Genomic DNA, 18,394 nt, shown 5'->3' on the forward strand with positions numbered 1-18,394 from the left:
TATACTGCTACTAAATGGTCACAATACTTAACCCATATGGAAGTCCAGGTGACTTCTCTTTATGGTATTCCAAAGAAGTTAACATGTCTTTGAACTTCATAAGCCAACTTCTAGTTCTTACATAAGTTAAAACATCATAAATACTCATGAATCTAACAGAGAAAAAAATATATGTTATAACAAAAGGCAAATATTGTACTTTTGGGTAATATCAAAAAAGGTTTCTTAAATATATTCAGTCCTGAACCTCTGTACCCACCCACCTATCCACCCATGGTCACAGTACAGGAACATTTCTAATATGAGACTCCTGCTACCTTTGTTCCTGAAACCATTCCTGACCTGAGATAGAACATAACTAAATGAAACTAACATAACAACGCTAAGTAAACATGACTAGAACATGATTAAAGTTTCTCCAGACCAATCTTCGGGGTTTGGAATCAAGCTTCCCTTTGTCTTGCTGTGCCAAGATGCTCCAAGGCCCTGAAGACCGGGCCCTTTATCTAGGAACTGATAAACTTTATCTAGGCACTGACCCTGATCTCTCAGATAGATCACCAGGCTGCTGAAACGTTAGGTGTCACTCCGACTGGATTTCCAACATTTTTGCTCCACAGCATTGTCCTGGACTACTATCTCATGTTTGCCAGGACTGTGACCAGATAGCAGCATATCTCTAAGATACTGACCTTTTCCCACAAGATTTAATGTCATTTATTAGCTCCACCAGTTAGTGCAAATCCTCCATAGCCTGTTCCAGCCCAGGGAGCCATCTAATGGCAGGCTACAGACTTCCTTACCTCCCCATCCAATAACTTAGTGAGTATGATATAAAGACAAAATAATTGTAATAGTAATTGAAACTATACAGGCTCTCTTTCATGGCTCCCTGAGTCTCTTACACAAATACACTGTAGTCAGATCTTCCTCCAGAATCTCCTAATGTAACAAACAATGTTATGAACTCTCAGGGAAAAACAATGAAAACAAGTAAAATAGGATGAATGGACAGACTGATAAATGAAGATAGATGAAACAGATTGATTGATCCGGACATTTAAATCTGTTCATTCTTTATCACAATTTTACCCACTCAATTTTAGAAATATAAATTAATGAAGTGTTACACTCACTTTCCTTGGATGGGACAGTAGCTTTTGGTAGCACCGATTAATATCCGGGCTGCTTCCATATCCAGGATTCCATCACTACATTGTTTTTCAAAGCTCCTCTAAACATACAATTTTATATAAAAATTACAAAGGACCAAAACATTAACATAATATACTCTGCTTGCCCTTTAAAAAGATTACTACTGAAATCAATAAGAAATACTGATTTTGCAAAGTATTGTCCTGGGTTAAAAAACTTACAAAGTTTCCTAACTTCAAGAAACTTAAAATCCATACAACTCAAAGACTTTACTGCAACAATATAAATAGCATCAGTGTCATCATCTTTCTACAGCAGAACAGATAGCACAAAGCATTAATTCAAAGAGTGACTGATCATCTCAGCCTCACAAAGAACTACCAAGGGAGAGAAGTAAACTGGTTCTCTTTTTCTCCTCTTATCTCAGGTTTATTGAGATATAATTAACACATAGCATTGTGTAAAGTATACAATGTGATGATTTGATGCACATATATATTGCAAAATGATTACCACAATAAGGTTAGTGAACACATCCATCACTCCACATAATTACAGTTTTTTGTGTGCGATGATAACATTTAAGATCCTCTCTTAGCAACTTTCAAGTATATAATACAGTATTGTTAGCTAGAGTCACCATGCTGTACATTAGGTCCCCAGAATTTATTTATCTTATAACTGTGCTTGCACTCTGATCAACATCTCCCCATTTCCCCCACCCTCCAGCCCCTGGAAACAACCACTCTAATCTCTGTTTCTATGAATTTGACTTTTTTAGATTTCACATATAAGTGAGATCATACAGTATTTGTCTTTCTCTGTCTGACTTATTTCACTTAGCATAATGTCCTCAAGGCACATCCGTGTTGTTGCAAATGGCAGGATTTCCTTCTGTTTTATGGCTGAATAACTTTATATATTATATATAATGATACATAAATAAATATATATGTAATGTTATTTATGTAATATTGCACATATTATATCATATATATATATATATAGTAACATAACATATAATGAGGTCATTATAAAGAGGTCTTGGTTTGCCAGGTTGAAACCTGTTTCTCATCTGCAGTCTCTCCAGCTGGCAAAAGATCTAGGACTAAAGACCAAATCTATAGAGCTGTCAGCAAAATACGGCCCCTCAGTCAAGATCAAATCAAGGTGTGGCTGAAAATCCTTTGTTAAGACCACTGAAAGATTAAATGTAACGCTTAGTCCACCACACAAACTAAAGGCTTTCTCAGACTCATGTCATCAGACATGTGGCCTGTCTAAAAAGGAATTGTGGAGTGGAGTAGACTATAATCAGATTCATTTAAAACACACACATGTTTAAGATAATTGCATCAGATTGAAATAAAAAAGACAACTGCAATAAATGAAGAGAAACTTTCCAAGCTTCAACTGGCAGAAATCAGATTGAGAAGACCACTCAGCTCCAAACACAGGTTATTTCCTATGGAAATGTAAATAATGGGGAGAACTGGGGCATATGCCCAGCTGGATTTCAGAATTGCCATTGATCAGTGATCAATCAGTGCTTCCTGTTCTTCCTCTTCTTGAACAGAAGTGTCTATTGATCAGCACTACCTCTTGGGGGACACAAGGAACAGAAAAGTTGTCTTTCAGTTTACAAGTCTCTAGATCAAGAGGAATCACACCTAAGAAGATGCAACAGAGGAGCCTCAGCAAACCCTAGACAAATGCAGATCACGAGATACTGGACTTTGAATCTGATACCGTAATAGGATCAAGCTTTGGGTGGGGGGATCTTAGAAAAGGATGAGTGTATTTTGATTGTAGGAGGGGAATAAATATTATGGCCACTGAGTATACTGTGACACATTAAATACAAATTCTCTGCATCTGTTATCATCAAGAGGCTGAGTCTATTGCCCCAACTCTTGAATTAACATGGCCTCATTCACAAGTCTAATAGTAGGATATCAACTCTTGGCCATGTGCCTCTGTTTCCTTCCATGTGACCTCTCATTCTTCAGAGACAAGGCCAGCTTCCTCATAGGACAATCTCAGGGGTATTCAAAGTGGAAAAAGGTGTAAGCTACAAATCATCTCAAGGTATGTGCTCCAGAACACCCCCAAAATCATGTTTGTCCTATTTTATTCATCAAAACAAGTCACAAAAACAGCCCAAATTCAATGGGAGAGGGGATATAGACACTGCCTCTTAACAAGAGACTCTACAAAGAATTTATGACCATACTTGAATACTCTGGATAAGAGCCTTTCAAACTCCAAGAATATTTTTAAATTACATATACAAATGTTTAAAAGAATGAACATATAGTATTAATATTTTTATATTAAGAAGAATATGCCCTTCAACAGATAAAAAATGAAAGAAATGTATAGTATATCAGAGGAGGAGATTAAATATGGAGGTGTGAGAGGTAAGACAGAGGATTCCTCCTAAAATAGCATATAATATGAAAATATAATTAATACAACTAATCCTGAAAGAGCAACAGGGAAGAGGGCTGTGCCAGACTGCATACACCTGGAGAAAAGAATAAACCTCATGGAACAGGGTAATGTACCAAAGCCATGACCAGCAGGACCCAAGATATTCCCCAACCTCAGCTCAGGGGTGAGAGAAAGAGAAATGGAGTGGGGAGGAAATTGAGGCCTGGACTGCTGAAGACCTAGGTCAGGAGATCTGCTCTGGGAGCACAAACCTACATTGCATGGTGCTCTCATGATTAGGGGGGTTGGAAAACTAAGACAGGCAGAATACCTGGAGAGACTGAGATTCCAGTCGCTTGTGGAAAACAGGGATCCATATCCAGCTGCTCTGGGAGAAAAGAAAGGCAGGCAGCCTGAGAGACTTCCTAACCAGCAAGATGGATGCTAAAGGGGCAAGGACTGCACAGAGCTTACTGCTCAGGAGAAAGAACAAGTAGACAAAATTATCTGGGTGGACTCTGCCCAGCAGGTTGGGAACTTTCATGATCTTCAGGTAATCCAGACCCCTGGCTGGCTACGCAGCTGCAAGGCCCCCCTCCATAATACGCAGCCTGCTGTGCCTTCCTCCCAGCCAGCCTGCACCTGGCTTGCAAACTGGCAAACCCTGCACTAGCATTAGGCCAAACAGAAGGAAGCCCCGCCTACAGCAGCTACAAACACAAAGCACAGAGGCTTATACTTGTGTGCTCAGCCCACTGGTTCTGGCAGTGGAGATAGGCATAGCAGCCAGGAATCAGAAAACAGCTCTTTCCTCCCCACAGACACCAACACCGCTCTGCTCGGACCCCCAACATTGCTCCAGGGGCTGAGCAGATCCAGAGAGTAGAACTTCTGGGCACTAGAGGCTGCCACATACAAATATGAAATGTCAAAGGAACATGTTTCAAAGCAAAATTATAAATATACCAGAGAAAGAGTCAAATGAAATCGACCTCATGAATCCTCCTGAGATTTCAAAATGAAAATCATAAACATGCTCATGGAGGTACAAAAAAAATTCAAGAACTCAGGAATGAATTCCGGTTGGAGATCCAATTATTATGGAACACAGTATCAGAAAAGAAACATACAATGGAAGGTTTTAAAAGCAGATTAGATATGGTGGAGGAGATGATAAATGAAATATAAATTAGAGAAGAAGAATACAAAGAAGCTGAGGAAAAGAGAGAAAAAAAGGATCTCTAAGAATGAAAAAATATTGAGAGACCTGTGTTACCACTACAAATGGAACAATATTCATATTATAGGGGCACCAAAAGAAGAAGAGACATATAAAGGGATAGAAAGTGTCTTTGAGGAAGTAAATGCTGAAAACTTCCCCATCTGGGGAAGGAGATAGTCTCTCAGGCCAAGGAGGTACACAAATCTCCCAACACAAGGGACCCAAGGAGGACAACACCAAGACATATAATAATTAAAATGGCAAAGATCAAGGGTAAATACAGACTATTAAAAGCAGGAAGAGAGAAAAACAAGAACACCATCAAAGGAAAACCCATCAAGCTATCATCATACTTCTCAGCAGAAACCTTACAGACCAGAAGGGAGTGGCATGATATATTTAATGCAATGAAGCAGAAGGGCCTCGAACCAAGAATACTTTATCCAGCAAGATCATCATTTAAATTTGAAGGAGGGATTAAACAATTTCCAGATAAGCAAAAGCTGAGAGAATTTAGCTTCCACAAACCATCTGTACCGTGTATTTTGGAGGGACTGCTATAGATGGAAGTATTCCTAAGGTTACATAGCTGTCACCAGAGGTAATAAAAAGGTATAGACAAAGAGTACACAATACAATACCTAATATATAAAGAATGGAGGAGGAAGAAAAGGGGAGGTTAAAAAGAAAGAACCTTTGGATTGTGTTTCTAGTAGCATACTAAGTGAGTTAGGTTAGACTCTTAGATAGTAAGGAAGTTACCCTTGAACCTTTGGTAACCACAGATATAAAGCCTGCATTGGCAATAAGTACATACCTATCAATAATCACCCTAAATGTAAATGGTCTGAATGTGCCAATCAAAAGACATAGTTACTGAATGGATAACAAAACAAGACCCAACTATACACTGCCTACAAGAGACTCACTTCAAACCCAACGACATACACAGACTAAAAGTGAAGGGATGGAAAAAGATATTTCATGTAACTAAGAGAGAAAAAAAAGCAGGAGTTGAAGGACTCTTATCAGGCAAAATGGACTTCAAAACAAAGAAGGACATTACATAATGATAAAGGGGTCAATCCAACAAGATGATATAATCATTATAAATATCTATGCACCCAAAACAGGAGCACCCACATATGTGAAACAAATACTAACAGAATTAAAAGGGGAAATAGAATGCAATATATTCATTCTAGGAGACGTCAACACTCCACTCACTACAAAGGACAGATCAAACAGACAGAAAATAAATAAGGAGACAGAGGAACTGAACAATACATTAGAATAAATGGATCTAACAGACATGTACAAAACTATACCCAAAAGCAGCAGGATACACATTCTTCTGAAGTGTACATGAAACATTTCCAAGAACAGATCATATACTAGGCCATAAAAAGAGCCTCAGTAAACTCAGAAAGACTGAAATTGTACCAACCAGTTTCTCAGACCACAAAGGTAAGAAACTAGAAATAAATTATGCAAAGAAAATGAAAAATCCCACAAACACACGGAGGCTTCACAACATGCTCTTAAATAACCAATGGATCAATGACCAAATAAAAACAGAGATCAAGCAATATACAGAGACAAATGACAACAATAATTCAACACTGCAAAATCTGCAGGACACAGGAAAAGCCGTACTGAAAGGAAAATATATTGCAATGCAGGCCTACATCAGCTAAGAACAACCTCATATGAACAGTCTAAAATCACAATTAATGAAGCTAGAAAAAGAAGAACAAATGAGACCCAAAGTCAGTAGAAGGAGGGACATAATAAAGATTAGAGCAGAAATAAATAAAATCAAGAAGAATAGAACAATAGAAAGAATAATGAAAGCAAGAATTGGTTCTTCAAGAAAATAAACAAAATAGATAAACCCCTAGCCAGACTTATCAAGAAAAAAGAGTCTACACACATAAACAGAATCAGAAATGAGAAAGGAAAAACCACTACAGACACCACAGAAATACAAAGAATTTTTAGAGAATACTATGAAAAATTATATGCTAACAAACTGGATAACCTAGAAGAAATGGATAACTTTCTAGAAAAATAAAACATTCCAAGGCTGACCCAGGAAGAAACAGAAAATCTAAACAGACCAATTACAAGCAACGAAATCGAATTGGCAATCAAAAAACTACAAAAGAACAAAACTCCTAGACCAGATGGCTTCACTGCTGAATTTTACCAAACATTTCTGAAGACCTAATACCCATCCTCCTTAAAGTTTTCCAAAAAGTAGAAGAGGAGGGAATACTTCCAAACTCATTCTAGAAGGCCAGCATCACTCTAATACCAAAACCAAGCCAAGACACCACAAAAAAAGAAAATTACAGACCAATATCCCTGATTAACATAGATGCAAAAATACTCAACAAAATATTAGCAAACTGAATTCCAAAATATATCAAAAAAATCAACCACCATGATCAAGTAGGATTTATTACAGGGGTGCAAGGATGGTACAGTATTAGAAAATCCATCAACATCATGCACCACATCAAAAAAGGAAGGACAAAAACCACATGATCATCTCCATAGATGCCAAAAAAGCATTTGACAAAATTCAACATCCATTCATGATAAAAACTCTGAACAAAATGGGTATAGAGGGCAAGCACCTCAACATAATAAAGGCTATATATAACAAACCCACAGCCAACATCATACATTACAGTGAGAGGCTGAAAGCCTTTCCTTTAAGATTGGGAACAAGACAAGGATGCCCATTCTCTCCACTTTTAGGCAACATAGTACTGGAGGTCCTTGCCACAGCAATTAGACAACACAAAGAAATAAAGCACATCCAGATTGGTAAGGAAGAAGTTAAACTGTCACTGTTTACAGATGACATGATATTGTACATTAAAAAACCCTAAAAAATCCATTCCAAAACTACTAGATCTAATATCTGAATTCAGCAAAGTTGCAGGATACAAACTTAATACACCGAAATATGTGGCATTCCTATACACTAACAATGAACTAGCAGAGAGAGAAATCAGAAAAACAATTCCATCCACAATTGCACCAAAAAGAATAAATTACCTAGGAATAAACCTAACCAAGGAAGTGAAAGACCTATACTTTGAAAACTACAAGACACTCATGAGAGAAATTAAAGAAGATACCAATAAATGGAAACACATCCCGTGCTAATAGATAGGAAGAATTAATAGTGTTAAAATGGCCATCCTGCCAAAAGCAATCTACAAATTCAATACAATTCCTATCAAAATACCAATAGTATTCTTCAGTGAACTAGAGCAAATCATTCTAAAATGCATATGGAACAACAAAAGACCCCAAATAGCCAAAGCAATCATGAGAAGGAAGAATAAAGCTGGGGGGATTATGCTCCCCAACTTCAAGCTCTACTACAAAGCCACAGTTATCAAGACAATTTGATCCTGGCACAAGAACAGAACAATAGACCAATGGAACAGACTAAAGAGCCCCGATATAAACCCAACCATATATGGTCAATTAATATACAATAAAGAAGCCATGGACATACAATGGGGAAATGACAGCCTCTTCAACAGCTGGTGTTGGCAAAACTGGACAGCTACATGCAAGAGAATGACTCTAGATTATTGTCTAACCCATACACAAAAGTAAACTCAAAATGGATCAAAGACCTGAATGTAAGTCATGAAACCATAAAACTCTTAGAAGACAACATAGGCAAAAATCTCCTGAATACAAACATGAGCAACTTCTTCCTGAATGCATCTTCTCAAGCAAGGGAAACAAAAGCAAAAACAAACACATGGGACTACATCAAACTAAAAAGCTTCTGTATGGCAAAGGACACCATCAACAGAACAAAAAGGCATCCTATAGTATGGGAGAATATATCTGTAAACGACATCCAATAAGGGGTTAACATCCAAAACATATAAAGAACTCACACACCTCAATATCCAAAAAGCAAATAACCCGATTAAAAAATGGGCGGAGGATATGAAGAGACAATTCTTCAAAGAAGAAATTCAGATGGCCAACAGGCACATGAAAAGGTGCTCCACATCACTAATCATCAGGGAAATGCAAATTAAAACCACAGTGAGATATCACCTCCCACCTGTAAGGATGGCCGGCATTGGAAGACTAAGAACAACAAATGCTGGTGAGGAGGTGGAGAAAGGGGAACCCTCCCTACACTGCTGGTGGGAATGTAAGCTAGTTCAACCACTGTGGAAAGCAAAATATAGAGAATATAGAGGTCCCTCAAAAAACTAAAAATAGAAACACCATTTGACCCGGGAATCCCACTCCTTGGAATTTACCCAAAGAATACAACTTCTCAGATTCAAAAAGACATATGCACCCCTATGTTTATCGCAGCACTTTTTACAATAGCCAAGATATGGAAGCAACCTAAGTGTCTATCTGTAGATGAATGGATAAAGATTATGTGGTACATATACACAATGGAATACTATTCAACCATAAGAAAGAAACAAATCATACCATTTGCAACAACCTGGATGGAGCTGGAGGATATTATGTTCAGTGAAATAAGCCAGGTGGAGAAAGACAAATGCCAAATGATTTCCCTCATTTGTGGAGTATAACAACAAAGCAAAACTGAAGGAACAAAACAGCAGCAGACTCACAGACTCCAAGAAGGGACTAGCAGTTACCAAAGGGGAGGGGTGTGGGAGGGTGGGTGGAGAGGGAAGGAGAAGGGGATTGAGGGGTATTATGTTTAGTACACATGGTGTGAGGGGTCACCGGGAAACCAGTGTAGCACAGAGAAGGCAAATAGTGAATCTGTGGCATCTTACTACACTGATGGACAGTGACTGTAATGCGGTATGGGTGGCGACTTGATAATATGGGTAAATGTAGTAACCATATGTTTTTTTCATGTGAAACCTTCATAAGAGTGTGTATCAATAATACCTTAATAAAAAAAACTTTTTTAATGAAAGAAATGAGGAAGGTATTTATAGATTAAAAGAGACTTGAAGGTCATATCTGTTAATAACAATGCATGAACTTTATTGGAATCTAGTTAAAAAACAAACTGAAAATATGCATTTGTCACATTTACGAGACAATTGGAAATGTGATCATTGACTCAATATTTGATGTTATTGGGGAATTACTAATTCTTAGGTACAATAGGTACAATATTAGCATTTTCTTTAAAGACCTAAAATTTAGAAATACAAATTGAAATATTTATAGATAAAAATGATAAATCTGGAATTTGTTTCAAAATAATATGGAAGGTGGAGAAGTGAATGAAGGTGTAGAGGGGGCAGAGTTGGTCACATGTGGATGGTTTTTAAGGCTGCATGATGGGTACGTGGGGATTCATTACACTATTCTATCTACTTTTGTATGTTAGAAATTCTTCATATTAAGTAAGTAAGAGTAAAGGACAACTTTGGCATAATGAAGATTTTATATACTTGTACTATTGAGTAAGATTTGTCCTATTAGAATATAACCGCAATTTAAAATGTGCAACTTGATAAGTTGATTTCAGCTTGATTTCACCTAGTACTTTTCCTATGTTTATATTAGAACACTTAAATATTAAATCTTAAGTATTTAAAGAGAATTTTTAATTCACTAGATTTATCTTGACTTATTAGATTTACAGGAGTCAATTAACCACTTGAGAGAATTTTGTATCAAAGGAACTCAAATATGTTAAATTTCTAAAAGCAGGTGCAAATATCTGAAGACGTTTAGGAGTGTAAATGGCACCAAACACCCTCTCAAAATGAACTGCTAAAATTTGCTAGACTTAGAGTAAGATTTATGACTTGAACTTAAAACCTCAGAAATTTTTATTTTCATTTTTTAACTTTCATAAATCAAACATACATTTTAATGACCAACAGGCTATCAGAAGGTGAAAATAATTTTTTTCCAGTCACCTGAAAACCGTATGTAAGAAAAGAAGTATTGCAAAAAAAAGAATTTTTTTTTCAGTTAGAAGCAGATTATGTGAACAGTACCAACCATTTGTATAATAGCTACATGCAATCTGGCTTCTTCTATTAAAACTTCATCTGTTGGGGACTCCTCATCCGTTTTCTCATCACATGAAACGTGGCAAAACTTAACAGTATCAGACTGTTTTAAAACAGAGAGAGATAAAGTTAAAAATAAGTAAAAATAATTAGGTGCCATCACATGCTTCAATCAACAAAGATTCTAGTAACTCAAATCAGAATTTCTAAAAGGAAGGGGTGTTTAACTGGATAATAATACATTTCTTACATGTTCCTCGTGTAAGAAATATTGCTTTCTATTGTGGTGAAATAACTGTTCATTTGGGGAGATTTAGAAGCCAAATTCTTCCTCAAAGCTGTCTATGCTAGACTGCTCTCTGAAGCAGCCTGTGTTTTCTGCTTTTTATAATACTTATACCAAGCGAGATCTCTCAGCTCTGTGATTGGTTGTAAACATCAGCTTGGCAGACGCCATTCATAGTCACTCAATCAGCCAGTTTATAGAAACACGTTTTCTTGTATTTGACAAATATGGCTAGATCCACCACGACCTTCTCTTTAGAGACAGGATTCAAAGAAGCTTTTTTACCAAGATAGCAAAGCTAGTAAATATATTCCCCCTCAGTTTTCTGACATCAGCAGAATCAATTTTTTATAATAAACTAAAGCAAGAGAGGCAGACAGAGAAAGAGAAAAGGCTGTTTTTTTTTGAGATATCAACTCACAGGAATGATGTATTCAATCTTTGTTTTTTCTTCTACTAAGGTCCAATCAACATTTGTCAAAATTTTTTCTGTCTTAAATAAAGTTATAGTGTTCCATATTATGTCCTGTATGTGCTTCATGGTATTTTGCATGGCTGTTTGTCTTGGAAGGGAAATAGCACACAGACCTGCGACAAAGAAAAGCAAGGGCCTTAACAGACTACAGTGACAAAAGCAAAAAAGCAAAATAATCCCATGACACGGTAACTTCTTGGCATCATCCGCAGAGCGAAGCCACAGTGCTTAGAGTATTTATCAAAGTGCACAAAACTACCTGTCTTCCAAGGCAGGGCTGCTTATTAAATTATGCAAATTCCTGGGCCCCTCTCTATACCTGGAGAATCATACTGGCCTGGGAATATGCATTTTAGCAAATTCTCCAACTCATTCTTGTACATAATAAAATTTAAAGGCCACTGCAATAGAGATCCCTCAGATTTAACATCACTGCTTGCTGGCCAACAAATCTATACATCCAGAATTTACAGAAGTGAATTTGAAGTTATAGCTATGAGGCTCGCTGACCATAAAGAAGAATTTAATGAGTTAGTGTAGTCTATGGAATTCCATCTCCATAAAATAGTTCCCTGTTCCTAACTGCATATGAAATGTCTCAGAAAGAGTTAAGATGGTTTCTAAATGTTTTCATTCAGCCTTACTGCATTCATTACAGGGCACTGTGTGCAACAGTACTATTTGAAATTTGTGGGTTTCAAAAAGGTCTGGGGGCATGGCCCTCTCAGTTCACCATGGTCTAGAGCAAAGATGCATTTGACCGCTCTCTGAAGAGTCAGAAGGTGTCAACTTTGGATTTAAAATTCCCATGGCTGAGGTCACACAAGAAGAAAGCTTTTTCACTTGCCTAATTACATCCTACCCATATGGTGGAGCAAGAGTCACTTCCCAGTTGCTTTGAGGAAACACAAGTGTATGTGGACCATGTGGTCCACATATCGGTTCTGAGAAGACAGAGTCCTTGCCACATATGTTTTGTTCCATCATAAGAATTTCTGAGGTTTAGTTAATACAATAAAAAATTTATAAGGGAAGAAGAAGAGCAGAAAAAAACATTACCATGATAGTAAAATCCCTTGATCCTGCCTTTGAGTAAAAGTAAGAGGAATCACAAGGAATCACAAGGAATCACAGGGTGAGAGAAATCACACGAAAGCAAACATGGGAGAAACCCAAATGCTACATCCTCAGCAAAGACAGCAGAATAGGTTTGGGTCCTGGGGAGTCCAGGAAAATTGGTGGGAAGGAAGGTGTGAGTAAGCCTCAGGGGTCAATTAACTTTACTTAAGCTCCAGAGTGGGCTTTTGCTGATCCAAGCACACCTTTCCACCGCAAACAATAACAAACCCACAAGAGGGAGAAATGGAAAGCTGCTAAAAATCTGCCTGTTTACTAGCCCTGTTCACATACTGGAGCCCTTAGCTCAGAAATTGGGTGTCACAGGATATCCTACAATAGTGTCAGTGGCACACAGTTTGGGGAATGGGCAGGACTGTGAAAAGACAAGCAGAGCGGTGATGTCTCCTGTCAGTCTGATGGAGCATGGTTACCAGGCTGTTTTTCTGTTTAGAACTCTCCTTCAACATTATCGTTTCATTGACCTTTCATGTTCCACACTTTCCAAGAAACCTTCTGAGGACTAATTTGGTTTACCAAGGAAATTGGTTTTTAGAAGTGAATTACCCTGAATAATGATCATGATTATTTCAGCTGTAAAAAGATATCATTTCTCATTATAAATAAATAAGTTGATTTTCTGCTTTATCCACATTCTCTTGTGAGTACAGCATATGTAAATCTTCAACAGTCTGATCAATTCTAGATACCCTGACAGGATCAATTCTCTGCCCCAGCAGAGCTAAGGACCAGGTCATGGGATATCAGATGATACTAAGGCCCTATTCTAAGATTGCATATAATCTCTTCCTCCCCCCTTGACCTCATCACCACAGATTATTTTATCCTGCATTTCTCTATTAACCTTGTGTCTATTTGTGCTTTTATCATACTTATAATTTTTTTCAACAGCCTTAAATTTCTTCTTAGAAATAGGCAACTGTGGCAGAGCCCACTGATTGTCTCCAAATACCCACTCTCCTCTTTTTCTTTTACCAATGGAATCTCCATGTTTTGGCTGAGCACATGGCCAGCCAGGTAAAGAAAATATTTCCCAGGTGTCCTTGCCCATGTGTGCCCATGTGACTAAGTTCTGGCCAATGGAATGTAAAGAGTAATGAACTATACAACTTCTGGATTCTGCCCTTAAAAAGAAGGTCTTATCCTCCATTGCCACATCCCTTCCCATTTTCCCTTTGTAGTTGGTTGGATTGAAGATACAGTGGTAATGAGCCAACTTCTACCCTGCAGACAAGAACAACACCCCAGGGACCGGAGAAGCAACAAAAGAAAAGGATCCTGGATCTCTAGACAACCTTATGGAGCAGAACCATCCCATTCTTCTAGACTTTCTGTGGAAGAGGGGGAAAAAAAACCTGTCTTGTTTAAGCTACAGTTAACGTGGTTTCTGTTAAACTGGCTGAACAAAAATCCCAAGTAATAGAGCATCTATAAATAATGAATGAATGAAAATGAATGATTTCATAATCAATTCCTGTTCAAGAAATGTCCACACAACCCCCAACAATAATCTCTTGGCATTATTCTCCCCAGTTAATGAAAGACAGATATACTTTACCTAATGTCCTGGCTGAATGAATCATCATGTATGGATTTATTCCCATGGTCATTAACGATATCACTTGTGCATACAATATAAACTAAAAAAGACACACACACACACACACAAACAGAACCAAAACATTAATAAGCTTTCCAAAGGGAATCATTGCTCAATTTACTATCAACAACATTCTATCTTAACATCTTATCTACATTTTAAAATTCTGCCTCTGATAAGTAAGTTGAAGCAAAAGGGTTGTTTTGTGGATACTGCTTGAATGTAATATACAGGGGTAAAAACTCATTTTCAATCTGAATGAAAAAAATAGATTTTGTGGTTTCTGGGACGGAAAAAAATACTGAGAGAGGAGCTCTCCAACTTGCCACTTTCAGCAGCAGCCATGCAACGTCAGCAAGGTGGTGGTCATAGCAGACACAGCTGTGGAACCTGCGGGGCTGGGGAGACACCATGGCAACAGCAGGCAGTGGGGACCACAGGAGGGATGGGGAAGTGTGCCTGCCACCAGCATGTACTACAGCTGCACAAGAGGCTCTGAAGAAGCAGGCAGGAACTCTGGTGGGGTCTGGAGAGGCACCATGCAGAAGCAGAGACACAACCACATTTTTCATAGGTCTGTAGGTCTTGGCTCTGCCATTTATTAACCATGTAATTTGGGACTAGTTAACCATTCTGAGCCTCAGGGTCCTCTACTGAAAAATTGAGTTCATAGCTATATGTCCTTTGGACAAGTTTCCCAAAATTGACTGATAGCAATAAGGACCTGGAATGCTTCTTAAAAATACTGACTTCCAGGCTTTCTCCCTGTTGATTCTCATTCTGTAGGTCTGGGGTGGTGTCAAAGGGGTTCATAACATCAGACATATTTGTGAAACACTGTAAAATGATACTCAAATGTTAGTTAACATTTCACTGGTGGTTTTAAGCCAATTCCTTGTACAAAAGAAACTTGAAGGAGCTCAAATGTTATTACGCTTTTTCTTTGATGCCTGGGGAGTCCCAAAGTCCTTGCAAAACCACAGGTTTGTTTGAACTCCAAATTTTCCCAGACCATGTCCCCAGATGTAAAGTGTCAATAGACAGACTGGATTAAAGATGACTGCATGAGAAGTGAGACAGAGACCTCCTCCTAAAACCACATATAATACGAAAATATAATTTAATACAACTAATCCTGAAAAAGCTACAGGAAAGAAGGCTGCACCAGACTGCATACACCTGGAGAAAAGAGCAGACCTCATGGAATAGGGTAACATACCAAAGCCATGACCCAGGGGGTCCAAGCCCTTCCCCAACCCCAGCTCACCAGGGGGAGGAAGAGAAACAGAGCAGGGAGGGAGTGGAGGCCTGGGACTGCTGAATACCTAGCCCTGGAGATCTGCTCTGGGAGCATGAGCCTACATTGCATGGTGGTCTGGTGATTTATTGCGGGTAGAAAGCTAAATAATACCTGGAGAGATGGAGATTCCAGCTGCTTCTGAAAAACTTGGATTCATATCTGGCTGACCTGGGTGGGCAGTCTGAGAGACTACCTAAAAGCAAGAGGGCTGCTAAAGGGGGAAGGATTGTACAGAGCTTACTGCTCAGGAGAAATGGCAGGTAGACAAAATTGTCTGGGTGCATGCTTCCCAGTAGGTTGGGAGCTTAAACAACCTTCAGGTGCTCCATCCCACTGGCTGGCTACACAGCTCCAAGGCCCCTCACAGTGATACACAGCCTGCTGTGTCTTCCTCCCAGCTAGCCTGCACCTGGCTCAGGCTCACAAACTGGCAAACCCTGCCCTGGCGTCAGCCCAGCCAGAGGGAATCCCAACCTACAGCAGTTACAAACACAAAGCATAGAGGCATGCACCTGTGTGATCGGCCCCCTGGTTCTGGCAGAGGAGACAACCATAGCAGCTGGAAAGGAGGAAACAGCTCTTTCCTCCCCCCAAGCAAGAACACTGCTCCCGTGTGACCCGTGACATTGTTCCAGGGTCTGAGCAGGTCCAGAGAGTAGAGCTTCTGGGAACTAGAGGGCACCACAGACAAATTATGAAAGCTCAAAGGAACCTGCTTCAAAGCAAAATTATGAATACACCAGAGAAAGAGTCAAATGAAATCGACCTCATGAATCTTCCTGAAAGAGATTTCAAAATAAAAATTATTAACATGCTCATGGAGGTACAGAAAAATATTCAAGAACTCAGGAACAAATTTAGGATGGAGATCCAGTTGTTGTAGAACACAATGGAGGGTATTAAAAGCAGATTAGATAAGGTGGAAGATACGATAAATGAAATAGAAACTAGGAAAGAGGAATACAAAATGGCTGAGGCACAGAGAGATAAAAGGATCTTTAGAATGAAAGAATACTGAGAGAACTGTGTGACCAATCCAAACAGAACAATATTCATATTATAGGGGTACCAGAAGAAGAAGAGAGAGAAAAAGAGATGTAAAATGTCTTTGATGAAGTAATTGCTGAAAACTTCCCCAATTTGGGGAAGGAGATAGTCTCTCAGGCCAAGGAGGTACACAAATATCCCAACACAAGGGACCCAAGGAGGACAACATCAAGACATATAATAATTAAAATGGCAAAGATCAAGGGTAAAGACAGACTATTAAAAGCAGGAAGAGAGAAAAACAAGATCACATACAAAGGAAAACCCATCAAGCTATCATCATACTTCTCAGCAGAAACCTCACAGGCCAGAGGGAGTGGCATGATATATTTAATGCAATGAAGCAGAAGGGCCTCGAACCAAGAATACTTTATCTAGCAAGATCAGCTTTAAATTTGAAAGAGGGATTAAACAATTTCCAGATAAGCAAAAGCTGAGAGAATTTAGCTTCCACAAACCATTTCAACAGTGTATTTTGGAGGGACTACTATAGATGGAAGTGTTACTAAGGTTAAATAGCAGTCACCAGAGGTAATAAAAAGGGATAGACAAAGAGTACACAATGATACCTAATATATAAAGAATGAAGGAGGAAGAAAAGGGGGGTAAAAAAAAAAGAACCTTTAGACTGTGTTTCTAATAGCATACTAAGTGAGTTAAGTTAGACTCTTGGATAGTAAGGAAGTTATCCCCGAACCTTTGGTAACCACAAATCTAAAGCCTGCAATGGCAATAAGCACACACCTATCGATAATCACTCTAAATGTAAATGATCTGAATGTACCAATCAAAAGATATAGAGTCACTGAATGGATAAAAAACAAGACCCAAATATATGCTGCCTATAAGACACTCACTTCTAACCCAAAGACATACACAGACTAAAGTGAAGGGACGGAAAAAGATATTTCATGCAACTAATAGGGAGAAAAAGCAGACGTTGCAGTTCTTTTATAAGACAAAATAGACTTCAAAACAAAGAAACTCACAAGAGACAGAGAAGGACAGTACATAATGATAAAGAGGTCAATCCAACAAGAGGATATAACCATTATAAATATCTATGCACCCAAAACAGGAGCACCCACACATGTGAAACAAATACTAACAGAATTAAAAGGGGAAATAGAATGTAATGCATTCATTCTAGAAGATTTCAATACTCCACTCACTCCAAAGGAAAGATATTTCAGACAGAAAATAAATAAGGAGACAGAGCCATTGAATAACATATTAGAACAGATGCACCTAATAGACATCTACAGAACTCTACACCCCAAAGAAACAGGATACACATTCTTCCACCCAAAAGAAATAGGATACACATTCTTTACAAGTGCACATGGAACATTTTCCAGAATAGACCACATACTAGGCCACAAAAAGAGCCTCAGTAAATTCAAAAAGATTGAAATTGTACCAACCAACTTTTCAGATCACAAGAGTGTAAAAAAATAAATAAATTGTACAAAGAAAGCAAAAAGGCTCACAAACACATGGAGGCTTAACAACATGCTTCTAAATGATCAATATATCAATGACCAAATTAAAACAGAGATCAAGCAATATGTGGAGACAAATGAAAACAACAGCAAAATGACCAACTTCTCTGGGACACAGCAAAGGCAGTTCTAGGAGGGAAGTATATAGCAATCCAGGCATATTTAAAGAAGGAAGAACAATCCCAAATGAATAGTCTAAATTCACAATTATTGAAACTGG

At 38.3% G+C, this 18,394-nt stretch overlaps 1 protein-coding gene across 1 annotated transcript in view; it reads right to left on the reverse strand.

Annotated features, from left to right (window-relative positions):
• SLC9C2 (solute carrier family 9 member C2 (putative)) overlaps window positions 1-18,394 on the reverse strand; it is an 87,281-nt gene that overhangs the window by 33,369 nt on the left and 35,518 nt on the right. Inside the window, exons 12-16 of the mRNA XM_036918481.2 lie at window positions 14,284-14,365; window positions 11,535-11,701; window positions 10,817-10,930; window positions 1,137-1,234; window positions 33-152 (exon numbers count right to left, since the gene is read on the reverse strand). Of these exons, the coding sequence (XP_036774376.2) occupies window positions 33-152; window positions 1,137-1,234; window positions 10,817-10,930; window positions 11,535-11,701; window positions 14,284-14,365 (581 nt within the window). The remainder of the gene's footprint in view (window positions 1-32; window positions 153-1,136; window positions 1,235-10,816; window positions 10,931-11,534; window positions 11,702-14,283; window positions 14,366-18,394) is intronic.

The sequence above is a fragment of the Manis pentadactyla genome, chromosome 9 (genome assembly GCF_030020395.1).
Source record: "Manis pentadactyla isolate mManPen7 chromosome 9, mManPen7.hap1, whole genome shotgun sequence".
NCBI classification, from domain to species: domain Eukaryota; kingdom Metazoa; phylum Chordata; class Mammalia; order Pholidota; family Manidae; genus Manis; species Manis pentadactyla.